At 45.6% G+C, this 17790-nt stretch overlaps 1 protein-coding gene across 3 annotated transcripts in view; it reads left to right on the top strand.

Annotated features, from left to right (window-relative positions):
• EML1 (EMAP like 1) overlaps positions 1 to 17790 on the top strand; it is a 175122-nt gene that overhangs the window by 105553 nt on the left and 51779 nt on the right. For all 3 annotated transcript variants that reach the window (XM_032839534.1, XM_032839535.1, XM_032839536.1), the window contains exon 3: positions 10157 to 10292. In XM_032839534.1, the coding sequence (XP_032695425.1) occupies positions 10157 to 10292 (136 nt within the window). The remainder of the gene's footprint in view (positions 1 to 10156; positions 10293 to 17790) is intronic.

Raw genomic sequence — 17790 nt, 5'->3', positions numbered from 1 at the left:
CTTGCTCCTGATTTTCAGAATCAGTAGGTATGGGTGTACCTACCATTTATTGATTGGTTGGGTACTGGACATCACAATAGATATTTTGAATATATGATCCCGTTTCCCCGCTCCATAGGTCTTTGAAGTAGGTGCTATCAGGCCCATTTTACAGATGAGAAAACAGCCTCTAGGAAATTGGATTATTTACCCTGGGTTACACAAATCCGGGACTGGTCCCCAGGGCCTGGCTGGACATGCCTTCTTCCCACCATCTGTGTTGCACTGCTTAGCAGTATCACTTAAATTTGCATTATTCAAATCAAACCAAATATTCAGGAAATGAATAACCAAAGGACTTGAAACGAGAGCTCTCCTCTCAAGATCTGCAAAGTGTCCCACACAGCATCGATCGTATTTGGCACATGATGGTGTGAGACATTATGTGTGGTCCCTTCACACACTTTAGGAGCAAGGCACAACTCACTAATTAAAATTGTACCCGCTCTGCAGCGAACGAAATTAACAAATAACTAGTTCCTTAACCCGGTTCAGTGCAATCAGCAGTTTGAGTCCTCTCTCTCCCACACTGTGCTTTCTCCTTGTCTTTCGACTTACAGACGGCTTTACTACAGAGCATAACTTTTGGGTTTTTTTTAAGACAACACACTGTGGTCTCTCTCATTTTCCCCATGAATTGCCTTCCCCGGTTTAGATAGGCGTTATTAATGAATTATGAGAAGGCTTAGTAGATGTATTCAGTTTCCCAGAGACTAAGAAGGATTGCATTCAAACTTTGTATTATAATGGGGCACCCGGGTGGCTCAGTTGGTTAAGCATCTGACTCTTGATTTTTGGCCCAGGTCATAATCTCAGGGCCGTGAGATCGAGTCCCACATCAGGTTCTGCACAGAGTCTGCTTGAGATTTTCTCTCCCTTCCCCTCTGCTCCTCCCCCGTTCTCTCTCTCTTTAAAACAAATAAAGAAAATCTTAAAAAATAAAATAAAGAACTTTATATCATGAAACGGCCATGGTGAGAGTCCCCCACGGATCACCCCACCCATCCCTGTGCATGGTCTTCTGTCTTACAGGTGATGCTTCACTTCACCTTACAAGTTAAAGCATTTTGTGCCATTGTCCATATGTCTTTAGGACAGGTTCCTAGCAGCAGGATTGCCCATCAGAGGATGAGAGCACGGGTGACTTTGCTGGGTTGTCAGCGACGGGATCTTCCCCCGGACTTAATGACCCACTTTGTCTCACTGAGTAGCAGACACAGTCTGCCTCCTCTGGTTCCAAACGTGGACATCTCATAAATTTTGAAATGGATAATTAGGGTCTCAAGCTCAGGGTCGTGAGTTTAAGCCCCACGTTGGGGTCCACACTGGGTGTGGAGCCTACTTTAAAAAAATAATAATAATAATAAAAATAAATGAAGCCTATAAATTGATTCCTTCCAGTTTGGGGCCCCTGGTGAAGTGTTGAACTCTTGATTTTGGCTCAGGTTATGATCTCAGGTCTGTGAGATCAAGTCCCATCGTGGGCTCTGTGCTGGACATGGAGACTGCTTGGGATTCTCTCTCTCTAAAAAAGAAAATAAAATAGGGGCACCTGGGTGGCCCAGTCACTTAGCATCTGCCTTCAGCCCAGGTCATGATCCCGGGGTCCTAGGATCGAGCCCCCAGAGTGGGCTCCCTGCTCAGCGGGAAGCCTGCTTCTCCCTCTCCCACTCCCTTTGCTTGTGTTCCCGCTCTCGCTGTCGCTCTCTCTGTCAAATACATAGATAAAAATTTTTTAAAAAATAAATAAAATAAAATAAATGGATAATTAAGAAGTCTAGATTCATAATGGTAAGATATGCTAAAATTAAACTTTGAATTTCTACACATAACCACATACATAATCACACTTGCATAATTAAATTTATTTTGAAACCTACGGGGATGTTTCACTTATCAAATATTGCATATTGAGTTATTGCTGTGATGTGAATGAAAAGGGTTTCTTGGTCTTTGGGTTGTAACATGTCATGATAATAAGAATTGGCAGGTTTGACTAGCTACCCTCGAATTTCTGCATTTATATCAACGGTAGTTTTGAAAATACGTCTCACAGGTAGTCATCCTTGAAGTCTAAATATTCCAATCCTACCACCTAGGAGGATTTAAAAGAAATTCATTTCAGGCTTAATTGTGACTGTTTTAGACCTGAGATTGCAAATACTTTCATTAGTGCCAGAGACTTTTAGCTACCGTGCTGTGGAGTCATTTTGCAGAAAATTTAACTCCTGGTAGTTTATCGAGGACCTTCTCTGAAAGCATATGCCAAGTAATGACCGGCTGTCGGTCCTGCACGTGTGGCTGGACCAGGGTCCTGTCCCCTTCTGCCTTGTGGCTCAGCTCCCTGGTGGGCTGTCAGGTCTGGCTACGAACCAACTCAGGGTGGTAAAGTCATGGAAACTCAGAGCACTCTTCCCACATCATTAGGATCTGGTTTCGGGGTGGGAAGAGACATCCTTAGAGCGCATCTGAACTAAAAATGGGACCTCAGGTCACACTGCCAGCTGGGGACACACTGCCAGCTGGGGACACACTGGGGCTAGCGCTCTGGCCCTCGTACCCAGACCTGAGGCCCTGCCCCTACCTACACTCCCCTGCCGCCCTCACTTTGCCAGGCATCGTCCCCTGTCCGTGCCTGGGTGTGCTGGGTGCGGCTGAGGGCACTCGTGGATCTGACTCCGCCGTAGGTGCCTCTGACCGTAACTGACATGAGATGCTAATTCCGCTCCCATCACGTTCCGGGGGTTCGACTGCACCCTGATGGCCAAAAGCATTTCTTCATCTGGTTGTAGCCATAGGATGAGAGCCTCCACTTCTTGTGTGCCTGTAGCAGCCCGGACATGCTGCGCACAGCTCCCACTCTCACTCCTGATCCCTGCAGCGGCCCTGCAGGCTGGCTGGGGCTACCCGTCACTCACAGGGAAGCTGGGGCTCGGAAGGGTCGTAACTTCTCCGAGGCTCCATAATTAAACCAAACTGCAAGGGAGGCCAGCCTGTCCCATCCCTCCAGTCCTCTGTACTTCTCAGTCTCCCACGAGATTTGAGATTCCAGCCGTTCTGATACGGCTCCAACGAATGCATTCTGAATACACACCATTTATCATTCCTTCCCCTTTTATTTGAGAAATTCTTCTTTCATGCCGTGTGTCTATGTTTTGCCCCTAGGAACAACTAAAATGTTATTTAAAAGATCCCTTTTATGAACCAGAAGAATGTCTCATCTCTGAGTGTCACGTGGAGGCAAAGGAGTCTTTTACCTTCACACCTGATGAGAGGAAATTGTGTTTGAACCTTTCCCTGTGCTGTTTTTCTTCCTCGGTCTTGAAGATTGCTTGTCTGAAAATGACTCATTGTAGTGGCTCTTGTGTCCTCCCCATCCAGGCTGGTACTCGTTCACACTGGACACCGGGAGGCACTTTTTTCTTCTGGAACTTTCCCTTTATGATGGCCACCTTTCCTCCTTGAGTGGCTGAGCACATCTAGATGGGGAAACATGGAAGCGACCTGCTGAGGCATCATGAGCATGATGGCCTCTCGGTTAAAGGCATATTGGGGGCAGTTCCAGCGCTATTAACCAAGTGAGTGGTGAGGAAAACCGGGGGATAGTACCCAGATAAGCGTGTGGCCCTAACGAGATCTCTTCACCCCCTCCGTCACTCCGAGGACGGTCTCCGTGCCCCTGCCCCATCCTTGGTTTTTCTTTCATGATTTCTCATCAGAACTTAAAGGATTCTGTTTGCTTCTGATGATGCCCTGTTAGAGATCTTTTTTTAAAAGATTTTATTTATGGTTAAGCCTCTGCCTTCAGCTCAGGTCATGATCTCAGGGTCCTGGGATCGAGTCCCACATCGGGCTCTCTGCTCAGCGGGGAGTCTGCTTCCCCCTCCCCCTCTCTCTCTGCCTGCCTCTCTGCCTACTTGTAATCTCTCTCCCTCTCTCTGTCAAATAAATATGTAAAATATTAAAAAAAAAGATTTTATTTATTTGTCAGAGAGAGCACAAGTAGGGGTTGGGGGGCAGCAAACAGAAGGAGAGGGAGAAGCAGGAGCCCCACTCAGCAAGGACCCCATTGCGGGACTCGATCCCGGGACCTTGGGTTGATAACCTGAGCTGAAGGCAGACGCTTAACTGACCGAGCCCCCCAGGCATCCTCTGTCATAGTTTAATGTACAAAATCTGTTGCCCCAGGTCAGAGAGCCTGCCCATGGAGCTGATCTTTCATGGGCTTCTATAATCACAGCTCCCCTTTTGGGAGAAAGACAGAACTAGGTTATTATGAGACTGAACTTTGAAATTATGACTCAAGAAGAAATGAAATTTTCATAATGACTCAGAAATGGTAACATAACGCCTTCTCTTGGAAGCAAGGCTTTGTTCTTGAAATCCAGCACAGGCCGATCTCCAAATCCTGGCTGAACACCTTCTGGGAAGGCATGCCACCTTCACGGAGCCTCCCTCGTCGATGGAGGGGACAGGGGAATAAACAGACAGTTGCCATGTGGCGTTCCGGGGCAGCAGCACAGGCCGGGCTGTGGGAGCAGGGTGGAGGCTCACCTCGAGCGTGAGGGGATGGCTGGGCGGTCTGGGCCAAGAGAAGCCGCGTGCCAGACATCCTCTGTAAGCCCCTCTGGGTCCTTCCTGTCCCTTCCTCCAACCAGCTCTGCCCTGCAGGCCGACCTGTGGGGACCGCACCAGCAGGCCCTTGGCCTCCACCTCCCAGTTAGTCTGGGGCATCGGGAGCCCTCGCTGGGGCTTGGAAGGAGGGGAGGAGGGAAGCCCGAGTATTTACTTTTCCTTGGCTCCTTCCCACATGGGGGTCCCTCGGCGGGCCATGTGCCTCCCTGAGCATTGCCGCTGCTCCCCAAGCAGGTTTTCTCTCTTTATGTTCAGGCACCTGCTCCCTTCCCTCAGTCCGTGGGGCCTGGGAGGGGGGTGAGGGCTGCTGCTCTGCTCTCAGCCCAAGGACAGAGCTGTCTCCCCAGGCTGCCTCCCTCCGGAGCGAGGTGTGCAAAGCACATGGACAGGGTGGTGAGATCTAGGTGACACCCCCCCAGCACAGGTGTCCACTGTTACTCTGGAAAGTAAGGTTAGCGTGCCCCCCCCCCACAGTATATAAGCAAGGGCTAAATTGCCAGGTACAAACTGGCGTGGGGGCCGGGAGCTCAGAGAGACCATCCGGGAGGCCAGGGGTGACAAGGGGGGCACAATGACCTAGCCTGTGGGTCTCAAAGTGTGGTCCCCAGAGCGATGGCCGCACGACCCATGAGCTTGTTAGAAAGGCAGACTCTCGGGCTACACCCCAGACCCAGCATCGGAAACCCTGGGGCCAGAGCCCCGTGGTCTGTACTGTAACACGCCCTCCAGGTGAGTCTGGGCACACTCAAGTGCGTGAGCCCGGCAGAGGCAAAGCTAAGGAAGTGGCATTGTTGTGCTTGTTGGTTTGTGGGGGGGCGCACGGAAGAGTCTGGGCACACAGTGGGAGAAATTAAGCCATACGGACAGAATGAGAGCAGCTTGCAGAGGTTGTAAGAAGCGCCGTAACCCAGGGGTTGGGACCTTGTCCTCTCCTCTCTGGGCTGGTTGTGAAGTAGGAGCCCCCCACCCATGCAGGTCCCAGGAGGACAAGACCGCACCCTGCCAGTTGTCCACTCTGCCCCACAGCGAGCATGTGCAGCTGCCCTTCCATTCTGTGTCGTCCTGACCACCTGTAACACCATGGGCGGCTCTGGGGCACCGTTGGGGATGGTGGCGAGGGACATCAAGGTGAGGGCCATGGGGAGACGAGCCTGGACAGGGCTGACCAAACACCCAGGAGACCCTCCCTCGGGTCTAGGAGTCATGCTTCAGAGCCAGGCTGGACAGGCAGGAGCAGCAGCAATGGAAGGGACAGCCAGCTGAAGTATGCATCCTTCTCACCATCTAGGGCTGCTGTGACCAGTGCCCGCACACTGGGGGGCCTGAAACAGCAGACTTACTCTCTCACACTGCTTGAGGCCGGCAGTCCGAGACCAGTATCCCTGGGCTGAGGGCAAGGTGTGGGCACGGCCATTCGGTGCCTGCTGGAGGCTCTACGAGAGACTGTTCCAGGCCTCTGTCCAGCTTCGGTGGCTGTTGGCCATCCTTGGCATTCCCTGGCTTCTAAGTGCTTCACTCCCAGCTCCGCCTCTGCCATCACCTGACCTCCTCTCCTGGGGCCTCTGTGTTCCTTCTCTGTTCCTCACAAGGACACCATCACTGGGTTCAGGGCCCACCCTAATCCTGTATGACCTCATCTTTACTAATTACTTTGACAAAGACCTATTTCTAAATAAGGTCACATCCAGGGGTTCCGGTGGATGGAACGTTGAGGGAACTCCGGTTAACCCAGTCCATATATTAAAACAAAAACAAAAACCAGAATGGAAACAGAAGTAGTGGACAAAGCAGAGAGAGAAGGCAGAGCAGTGACAATGACGGTGATGACGTACGTCCTCCTGCAGGGGAGAAGGGTCCTGTCCAGGGGGCATGGCAGACGGGAGAGAAGATGGGGGGCCCCGGCTCGGGAGCTGCGGTGTCTTGCTGAGGGAGGCTGGCTCCCAGCATGCCGGGCCCCCTGGTGGGCAGGTGCTCAGGAGGCGAGGAAAGAGAGAGCGCAGAGGGTGGTGGGGCACTGCCTGTCCTTTTTGCTGTTTTCTGTCACTTTTGAAAAAAGAAGGAAGCCCAACTCCCTGCCTTAGGGACCAAAAGGTGTCGGTGTGTTAACATTTTGTGCAGTTTTGTCATTGTTTTTAAGAACCTCAGTCAAGGCAGGTTTAATCCTGTGATGCACAAAATAAATTCTACTAGCATTTCAAATCGATTTTTTAATTTCAGAATAGCGTTAGATTTACAGAAAGTTGCAAGGATCGTACGGAAAGTTGCCATCAGCCGCACCTGGTTTTGCCTACGAGTAACATTTTACATTAGTATGCCACAATGATACTTGCTTTATTTCTTATTTTACCTCTTTAAAAACAAAAAAGATTGATTTATTTATTTGAGAGAGAGACAGCGTGTAGTGGGGAGGGGCAGAGAGAAAGAGAGCAAATCCTCAAGCAGACTCCCCATTGAGTGCAAAGCCTGACTTGGGTCTCAATTCCACGACCCTGAGATCATGACCGGAGCCAAAATCAAGAGTCACATGCTTAACCGACTGCGCCACCCAGGCGCCCTAATGACACATTTTTTATTAATTAGAGGCACACTTTATCTGGATTTCCTTAGTTTATCCCTAACATCCTTCCTTTGTTGTTCCAGGATCCCCTCCGGGATTACATTTGGTCGTCCTCTCTCCCGAGGCTCCTCTAGACTGACCGTTTCCCAGATTTTCCTTCTTTCTGATGACCAACACTTTGGAGAAGCCCTGGTCAGAGAGTTCATTGTCTTTTGACTTGGGTTTATCTGGCAGGTCCTGGGGTTTAGGGAGAAGACTGTAGAGGGAAAGGGTATTTCTGTCCCATCCTGTCCAGGGACCATACTGTCGACATGACTCATCACCATGACGCTGGCCGAAATACAGTTCACCAGGTTTGTCCACAGTGAAGTGCCTCCCTGCCCTGCTGCCACCCTGCGCTGCGTGGAAGGCGGTCACCATGCCACCCACACCTAACAGAGTAGAGGACTGTGCGCCACCTCCTTGGGGATAAACCATCTACGTAAATGATCTGGAATTCCGCACGGGAGAAATTATCTTTTCCCACCCATTTAATCATTTATCCAGTCATTCTATCAGTCTGGAATCCTGGATATTTATTTTATGCTTTGGGCTATAATCCGGTGCTGCTGTCTGTATTTTGTCACTGAAGTGCTCCCAGCTCTGGCCACTAGGGGCGCTCTTTCAGTTGATTCCTGGGGCCCTTTGACTTGGCCCCATCTGTATCGGGTTTGGGGCTTTCCTATTGCTTCCAAGCCTTTCCAGACTCTCTGGCTGTCCAGGTGGCTCCATGCTCATGATGTAGCGCCCTGCCCCAGCCCTAGATCTGGGCATCTCCCCGAGGAGTCCTGGTTCTTAGTTGTTGTGGAATTGTGTTAGTAACCAGGGCTTGGGTGCTGGATGCCCTTGCGTGCAGTATTCTCAGCAGGCAGAGCTGAGGAATATGTTTATCCTGGGGTGCCTGGGTGGCTCAGTCAGTTAAGCATCCGACTCACGGTTTCAGCTCAGGTCATGACCTCATGGGTTGTGGGATCAAGCCCCATGTCAGGCTCCACGCTCAGTGGAGAATCTGCTTGAAGATTCTGTCCCTCCCCCCACTTGCATGTTCGCTCTCTCTCTCTCAGATAAATAAATCTTAAAAAAAAAAAAAAAGTATGTTTCTACTGACCCATGTTTACGTACATAGGTATAATTTGTACCTGTCGCTGCATCAGGCTAAACATGGCTTCATAGTGAGGTTTCCTACCCTCGGCTCATTCAGCGCCATCCCCCTTGCTTGTCTATACCCTCCTTCTGCAACAGTGAGAAGCTGGGTTCCCACCATCTTCCTTGCCATTCCTTAATTGTTCACTGCTGGGGCGCATGACAGTGGTTTCAGGGATGTTGACCGACTATGCCCGGTGGGAAACAACGTTACTGATCCAAGCACAGTGCACAGATGGGCTCCTTGGCCATCTTATAGTCTCTCCCTGTTTCCACAGCACCTTCCTGGCCACCCCCTTCCAGGAGGTTAGAGCACATTCTTGTGGCATAGTTCCATTCTTTTCTCCATCATGGGTTCCCCCAGCCCCTAACGGATTTTCATCTGCATACATTAAATTTCCTTCTTTGTGCTGTAAGAGTCTGGAGGTTTCGACAGATGCTTGGTGTCACCTAGCCACCATACAGCCTCATACAGATTACCACCTTCAAATGCTCTCGCATCTTACCTAATTCAGCTTCCCACCTTGACTTGGCCAACCTCTGGCAGCCACTGGTCTGGTCTTTGTCTCTGTAGTTTTGCCTCAGTGACATCATGCAGATGGAGCCATTCAGCCTGGCTGCTTTCACTGAGCAGTGTGGACTTAAGACTCATCCCTGTCCGTGCGCATTGCTTCCTTCCTTCCTTTCTTTCCTTTTTTTTTTTTTTTTTTTTTTTTTGCTGAATCATATTCCATTGTCTGGATGGACCACGATTTGTTTAGCCACTCACCAACTGAAGGACATCTCAGTTGCTTCCAGTTTTTGACCATCATGAATACAATTGCTATAAGTATTAAATATAGGTTTTATAGAGACATAAGTTTTCAGATCAGTTGAGTACCTCATGCCACGCGATGATGGGCTCATACCGTAAGACTGTATTTAACAACCACCAAACTGTCTTCCAGTGTGCCTTCCATTTTGCATCCTCACCAACAATGAATGAGAGTCCCTGGTGCTCTGGTCCGGGCCAGCAATCGATATTTTGTTTGTTTTTTGGATTTTAGCCACCCTAATAGGTGTATAGAGATATCTCATTATTGTTTTAATCTGCATTTCCCTAATGACAAAAGATGTCGGGCATCTTTTCATATGCTTATTTGCCATCTGTAGATCTTCTTTGGTGAAGTGTCTGTTCAGATCTTTTGCCCATTTTTTTAATTGGGCGGCTTGTGTTCTGCCTACAGAGTTTTCAGCATTCTTTTTTATATTCTGTATACAAGTCCTCTGTCAGATACGTGATTTGCAAGTATCTTCTCCCGGTTCCTGGCTCCGTCTTTTCATCCTTGTAACAATGTCTTTTACGGTGCAAACATTTTTATAAATTTAATGAAGTCCAAGCCATCATTTTTTTTTTTTTTCCTTGCAGGGACTATGCTTTTGGTGCTGTATCTGAAAAGTCACCAAACCCGAGGACACAGATTTTCTCCTGTGTTTTCATCTAGAAGTTTTACAGTTTTGCATTTTACCCCCAGGTCTTTGGTCCATTTCGAGTGCGTTTCTGCGTAAGGGGGGAGATTGTGTCCAGGCTCATTGTTCAGCTCCCTTTGTGGACAGTCTCCTCTGAGTTCTCTTTGCACCTTTGTCAGTTCTGCCAGCATTTTAAAATCGATGTCCCTTGCCGTCCCATCTACCTTGAGTTCTGTAAAAAGTTACTTTGACAAAGGAGGAAAGCTCTGATTGCGTTTTCTGCTTGTCTCACAGCAAGACCACTGGTGCAGACCTTGCCTTTAAGGACCACTGTCAACAATGGCACTGTGTTACCAAAGAAACCTAGTGGCTCTCTACCGTCCCCCTCGGGGACCAGGAAAGAAACTGCTGTGCCCGCCGCAACCAAAAGGTAGGTACCGAGTGCCTTAACCCAACTCGAAAAGGTGTTCCAGCTCAGGTTTGAAATCAAGATTGCCTGTTTATGTGACAGTTATCTGAGTTAAAACTCAACAAAAGTACAGTATTTGGTGTGTTGCCATATCAGGACCTCTGTAAATGTATTTTCCTGCTTCTTTTAGACTTAATCTTACTGCCTTTGAAACCTCTTTGGCTAACACCACAGTGTGCCATTTTGTATTTTTGCTCAAGGGTCTCTTGAAAACACAAATGGGAGTGTAACCTGTGTTAAAATGAATATGCTCTTTAAAAAACTAATAAAAAAAATGCAGGTGTGCCTGCATGGCTCAGTCAGTACCTGCCTTTGGCTCAGGTCATGATCCCAGGGTTCCCAGATCTAGCCCAGCATCAGGCTCCCTCCTCAGCCGGGGGTCTCCTGCCTGTGGCTCCTCCTGCTCATGCTCTCTCTCTCTCTCCAATAAATAAATAAAATCTTAAAAAAAGAAAAAAAAAATGCTCTTTAAAAAAAAAAAAAAAAAGGATATGCTCTTCCCAGCTTTATACTTGGCATAGAGCAAAATTCAGATTGCCGTACCAACCTTAACTTTTTATCTATAAAATCTGGATAAGCTCATACTTTTAAATTGTGTTTAATGGTGAAGTTGTACATATGGATGTTGTCTGTCAGATAGAGCATGGTCTGCTTGTAACGTTTCTATAATGTCATGATTGTCATATTAAAATTTTGTATCTTATATGCCAGGCCACTTGTCTAAGCTATTAGGTTCTAGAAAATTAAACACCTGATGGTAATATAGTCTAGAAAACCTTAAAGAAATTCTTGAGCGTACTGCCTGCTGGGCTTGTAATGAGCCCACCCGTAGAAGCTCTTAGGGCTCGTTACCATACCAACTGCCTAGTAGGGGCCGGGTCAGGGAGCGTGAGCAGGCTCTGGGCCGCACAGGGACCACCAGCAGGCTTGCAGGCTTTGGATCAGATGCTGGGCTGTGACTTGGAGGAAAATGTGGCCATCCCATTCTCTCTTTCAAATATATAGTGTTCGTCCTCTCACTGAACAAGCAAACTTTCCTTGTGTGTTTATCAGATAGAGTTTCATGTACTTAGTGTTTGGGAATTTTAAGAAAATTGATTTTGGGGCACCTGGGTTGCTCAGTTGGTTGGACGACTGCCTTCAGCTCAGGTCACGATCCCAGAGTCCTGGGATCAAGTCTCGCATTGGGCTCCTGGCTCTCCGGGGAGTCTACTTCTCCCTCTGACCTTCTCCCCTCTCATGCTCTCTCTCACTGTCTCTCTATCAAATAAATAAATAAATAATCTTTAAAAAAGAAAATTGATTTTGCAGGGCTTTTTGAAACTTAAAAATGACATTCTTAGCCTCATGTTGTATCTGTGTGATACTTGCTTGAATCATTTTTCTAATCAGCGTGAAGTGACCTCTTCTGCATTCTAACGGGCAACAGTAGATATGGACTACCTTTTTTTTTTTTTTTCTGTCTAGATTTCAAAGATGGTCAAGGCTGACTTTATTTTAGTATTCCGATTACCATCTGTTATAAAACACATTAAATGTACCATCTCGGCCATTTGTAAGCGCACAGTTCAGTAGCGTTAAGGACTGTTGCACTATGTCATGCAGCAGATCTCAGGAACTCTTTCACCTTTTCTTTCTGTTTCTTTTAAAAATTATGTATTTATTTATTTAAATTTTAATTCCAACCCAGTGAACCTACAGGCCTGTATTAGTTTCAATGAGAATCGCTTGTAGAGTGATTCAGTGCTTCCGCACAAAGGCCGGCGCTCATCAGGACAAGTGCCCTCCTCCGTCCCCAGCCCCCACTTCCCCCATCCCCACCCCCCTCTCCTCTGCGGACCTTTAATTTGAAGAACTTTTTCACCTCACAACACCGAATCTCTACACCTGTTAAATGGTAATTCGTATCCCCAGCCCTTGGCGATCACCTTTCTGCATTCTGTCTCTGTGACTCTGACTGCTTTCCATTCTTCCTAGGAATGGAATCGTATTTATTTGTCCCTTTGAGATGGAGTCCTTTCAAGTAGCATCCTATCCTCCAGCTTCATCCATATTGTGGCATTTCACAGGATTTCCTGCTTTCTTTTTTCTTTTTTTAAGATTTTATTTATTTATTTGACAGAGAGAGAGAGATCACAAGTAGACAGAGAGGCAGGCAGGGAGAGAGGGGGAAGCAGGCTCCCCACTGAGCAGAGAGCCTGACATGGGGCTCGATCCCAGGACTCTGGGATCATGACCGGAGCCGAGGGCAGAGGCTTAACCCACTGAGCCCCCCAGGTGCCCCAGGATTTCCTGCTTTCTTAAGTCTGTGTCACATACCCCCACACCCCCACACCCCACATTTTCTTTATCCATTCAACTGTTGATAGCCATTTGGCTTGTTTCTCCCTCTTGGCTGTTGTAAATGATGCTACAGTTACTGTGGCTGTACAAATAGCTCTTCAGAATCCTGCTTTTAATTCTTTTGGGTATATACCCAGAAGTGGGATTGCTGAGTCATAAGGTAATTCTATTTTTAATGTTTTGAGGAACCGCCATACTGTTTTCCATAATGGTGACACCATTTTACATACCCACCAACAATGTACAAAAGTTCTAATTTCTTCTCATCCCTGCCAAAAACTTGTCATTTTCTGTTCTTTTCCAAGTGGCCATCCTAATGGATATGAGGTGATACCTCATTGTGGTTTTGATTGGCATTTCTCATACAATAAGTGACATTGAGCATCTTTTTTTTTTTTTTTTAAGTAATCTCTATGTCCAATATGTGGCTCGAACTCATGACCTGAGATCAAGAGTCACAGATTTTACTGACTGAGCCAGCCAGCTACCTGGATATTGAGCACTTTGTGATATGCTTGTTGGCTGTTGTACGTCTTCTTTGGAGAAATGTCTGCTCAAGCCCTTTGCCGATGTTAATTATTTGAATTATTTATTTAAATTTAAATTATTTAAACTAAATTATTATTTAAATGATCACTTAAATTATTCCTTTTCGGGGCGCCTGGGTGGCTCAGTGGGTTAAAGCCTCTGCCTTGGGCTCAGGTCATGATCCCAGGGCCCTGGGATTGAGCCCCACATCCAGCTCTCTTCTCAGCGGGGAGCCTGCTTCCTCCTCTCTCTGTCTCTCTGCCTACTTGTTATCCCTATCTGTCAAATAAATTAAAAAAAAATTAGTCCTTTTCCTGTCATTTTCCAGAACTGTAGGATTTCCTTATGTATTCGGGTATGAACTCCTTATTAGATACACCATTTGCAAACATGTCCTCCCATCACATAGATTGACTTTTTACTCTGTTGTTTCCTTGATGCACAAAAGTTTTTAATTGTGATGTAGTTCCAAGTGTCTATTTTTGCTTCTCATGCCACATCCAAGAAATCATTGACAAATACAATATCCCAGAGATTTCCCCTGGCGTTTCCTTCTGGGGCTTTTATGGTTTTAGGTCATGCATTTAGGTCTTTAACCCCTTTCGAGTTAATTTTTGTGTATCGTCTGAGGTCAGGGTCCAACTTCATTCTCCTGCGTGTGGATATTCAGTTCTCCCTTTGCCATTTGTTGAGAAAGACTGTCCTTTTCCTGTCGTGTGCTCTTGGCTCCCTTGCTGAAGATCATTTGGCCACATACTCAGGGGTGTATTTCCGGGCTCTCTATTCTGTTCCATTGATCTGTTTTTCTCTCTTTGTGCTAATAAAGATACCCCACCAAGTTGATTAGTGTTACTTTGTAGCTTATTTTGAAATCAGACGCTTTGAAGCCTCCGACTTTGTTCCTCTTTTTCAAGGCTGTTTTGGCTATTCGGGATCCCTTGAGATTCCTTCTAAATTTTGGGATTTTTTTTTTCTATTTCTGCAAAAAATACCACGTTGATGCATTGAATCTATAAATCATTTTGGGTAGGATAGACATTTGAACAATATTAGGTCTTCCAGTTCATGAAAATGGGGTGGGTTTCCACTTATTTATGTCTTCTTTGATTTCTTTTAGCAGCGTTTTATAGTTTTTCATGTACAAGTCTTTCACTTCCTCAGTTAAATTTATTCCTGAGTATGTTATCCTTTTTGATCAGGCAGCAAATGGGATTTTTTCCTTTTTTTGTGTTAGTCATTTTTAGTGTATAGGAATGCAACTGGTTTTTGCTGATTTTTATATCCCACAACTTTGCTTAAATTATTGATTAGGTTTAAAATGTTTGTGTGTGTGGAATCTTTAGGACTTTCTACGTGTAAGGTCATGCCATCTGCAAACAGAGATAACTTTGCTTCTCTTTTCTAATGTCAGTAGATTTCATTTCTCTTTCTTATCTAATTGTGCTGGCTAGGATTTCTAGTACCGTGTAGAACAGGAGTGACACAAGTGGATCTCCTTGCCTTGTTCCTGATCTTAGAGGAAAAGCTTTTAGTTTTTCAGTGTTGCATAGGATGTTAGCTGTGAGCTTTTAATTTAAAAGCTGTGAACTTTTATTATGTTAAGACAGTTTCCTTCTATTTCTAATTTGTTGAGAGTTTTTAACATGAAAGAATGTTGAGTTTTGTCAAGTGCTTTTTCTGCATCCATTAAGATAGGGATGTGGTATTTGTCCTTCATTATGTTCATGTGGTGTATTACATTGGTTTTCCTATTTTGAACCATCCTTGCATTTCAGGTCTAGATCCCACTGGGCTATGGTCTAATGGTCCCCTCTTACCTGTGGTCTCACTTTCTGCAATTTCAGTTGCCCATAGTCAGCCTCAGTCCAGAAGCATATGACTCTCCTTCTGACATACCACCAGAAGGTCAGCAGTAGCCTGACACTATGTCACAGTGCCTACCTCATTCATCTCACATCAGCCCATCACATAGACATGGTACCGTGTCACATCATCACAAAAAGAAGGGTGAGTAGAGCATAATGAGAGATATTTTGAGAGACAGAGACCATAGTCACATGACTTTTATTACAGTATATTGTTATAATTGTTCTATTTTATTCTTAGTTATTGTTACTAATCTCTTATTATGCCCAATTTATAAACCAAACTTGATCATAGATATGTACTTATAGGAAAAAGAAAAAGCTGTTAAAATAGGGTTTGGTACTACCTACTATTTCGGGCATCACTGGGGGTCTTAGAACATGTCCTCCATGGAAAAGGGGGGAGACTCCTGTAATCCTTTTAATGTGCAGTTGAATTCACTTTGATGGCATTTTGTTGAGGATTTTTGCTTCAAGCTTCATCAGGGATATTGGTCAATAATTTTTCTTCCTGTGTCTTTGTCTGGTTTTGGTATCATAAAATGAGATTGGAAGAATCCCCCCACCCCCACCCCCCACCCTTTAGTTCTTTGAACGAGTTTGAGGAGAATTGGTGTTAATTCATCTTTAAATGTTTGGTAGGACTCTCTGGTGATGTTCTCGGCCCTGGGCTTCTCTTTCTTGAAAGATTTTTCTTTATGACTTTTTCAATTTCCTTCTAGTTATTGGTCTGTTGGGTTTTTTATTTCATCATGATTCAGTCTTGGAAGGTTGTATGATTCTGGGAACGGATCCATTTCCTCTAGGTTATCCACTTTGTTAGCATATAATTGCTCATAGTAGTCTCAGAATTCTTATCACTTCTGTGGTATCCACTATAAAATCCCCTCTTCCATTTCTAATTTTAGTTGTTTGGGTCTCTTACCTTTTTTCCTAGTCTAGCTGAGGATTTGTCAATTTTGTTGATCTTTAAAAAAAAATTGTATAGTTTCATTGATTTTTTTTTTCTTTTTTTCTGTCCTCTGTTTTATTTATCTTTGCTCTAATCTTTGTTAGGTCCTTTACTTCTACTAACTTTTGTTTCAGTTCTCCTTTTCCTTGTTCCTTGAGGTAGAAAGTTAGTTGTTTGAAATCCTTCTTCTCAATGCACATCTTTACTGCTATAAACTTCCCTCCCATATTGTGTTCTCTGCATCCCACAGTTTTAGGGTGTTTTGTCTTTATTTTCATTTGTTTATAGATATTTTCTAAATTCCCTTGTGATTTCCTCTTTGACACATTGGTTATTCAAAAGCGAGACATTGTATTTCAAGAGTGACTTGTTTTTTGAGAGAGAGAGAGAGGGAGAGAGCACACAAGTGTACATGGAGGGGGAGGGAGAGACCCTTAAGCAGGCTCCACGCCCAGTGCAGAACCCAACATGGTGCTCGATCTCACAACCCTGAGATGTTGACCTGAGTCGAAATTAAGAGTTGGATGCTTAGCCAGTTGACTGAGCCACCAGGGCACCCCCTCAAGAGTGACTTTTTAAAGTAGCAAATTATTGTGGTGCCCCCCCTGGCTCAATCGGTAGAGCCTGCAACTCTTGATCTTGAATTCGTAAGTTTGAGCCCCACATTGGGTGTGGGGACTACTCAAAAAAAAATTTCTTTTTAAAAAATAAATAAAGTAGCAAATTACTAATGGAAAATGAGAGATTCTTTCCCTTTATTCTGGATAAAATAGAATTTTATCATTTATACCTCTTATATATTTGGAATTTAAATAAAATAAAAACTTTTTTCAGGGCAAAAAAAAATGAAAGGAAAAATTGAAATACAAACACAATTTCTGGCTTTCAGTTCATTTCATGAGAGCTTATGTCCAGCATTCTTGCTCCTTGATTTTGTAGAATTCTCTCTGGTCCAAAGTAACTTTGTTGTAGTGTGATAATGCCCTTCACTTTATAGACTGTGGATGGCTTTTTAGACCTCGTAGTATTAATGCTAGATTAATGCGGCATAAATGCTAGAATTCCTGGCAAATTGTACTTTCAGTTCTAGTGTTTGAAACGTGTACTCAGAGTAGGGTAAGGCTGGGGAATAGGTTTCTGAAACTGACCAGAGAAGTGAGGCGGGGCTCCGGAATTGGACGGACGCTCTCCCCGGGGTGTGAAAACACAGAGGCATCCATGGGTGCTTTGGGCCCCCCTAAGTCAGTGAAGCTGGCAGAAATCATTCTTCAATAATAACAGAAGCATATAAAGTACCATGTTTTTAATATTGGTATCACTAGTCCTCAAAATGACTTGCAAGGTAGATATTAGTATTTCTATTTTATAAGTAGACTGAAGCTCAGAGAAACGAGGAAACGTCCCCAGGTCCCACGGGTACAGAGCTGGGAAGGGGCTCAGACCCAGGTTCACGTACATCCAGAGCCCGTGCTCCTCCCACGACGCTAGGCTGCTTCCCCCAGATGTCCAGGTCAGCACTTACATCGGCTTATAAAAAGCACTTGATATAATTACTGTTTGGAAATGATTCCTCTTGTATGCCGCATGCTGTCTGCGTGCTGCTGTCAGGACAGCGATGTTCTGAGATGCCCCCGCGGGTGCCGATGGGAGCAGCTGATGGGACCTTGTGGCAGCAGGTCTGAGAGATAGGACTGCTGGGTATTTAGGGGCTCAGGGGCTGGACTCCAAGGACAGAACTGGCCATCTGCTGTGAGCAGAGGCCTGGGTCCTC

The sequence above is a fragment of the Lontra canadensis genome, unplaced genomic scaffold, assembly GCF_010015895.1.
Source record: "Lontra canadensis isolate GAN:19392208 unplaced genomic scaffold, GSC_riverotter_1.0 scaffold108, whole genome shotgun sequence".
Taxonomy (NCBI): domain Eukaryota; kingdom Metazoa; phylum Chordata; class Mammalia; order Carnivora; family Mustelidae; genus Lontra; species Lontra canadensis.
This window is presented reverse-complemented; position numbering and strand designations above follow the sequence as displayed.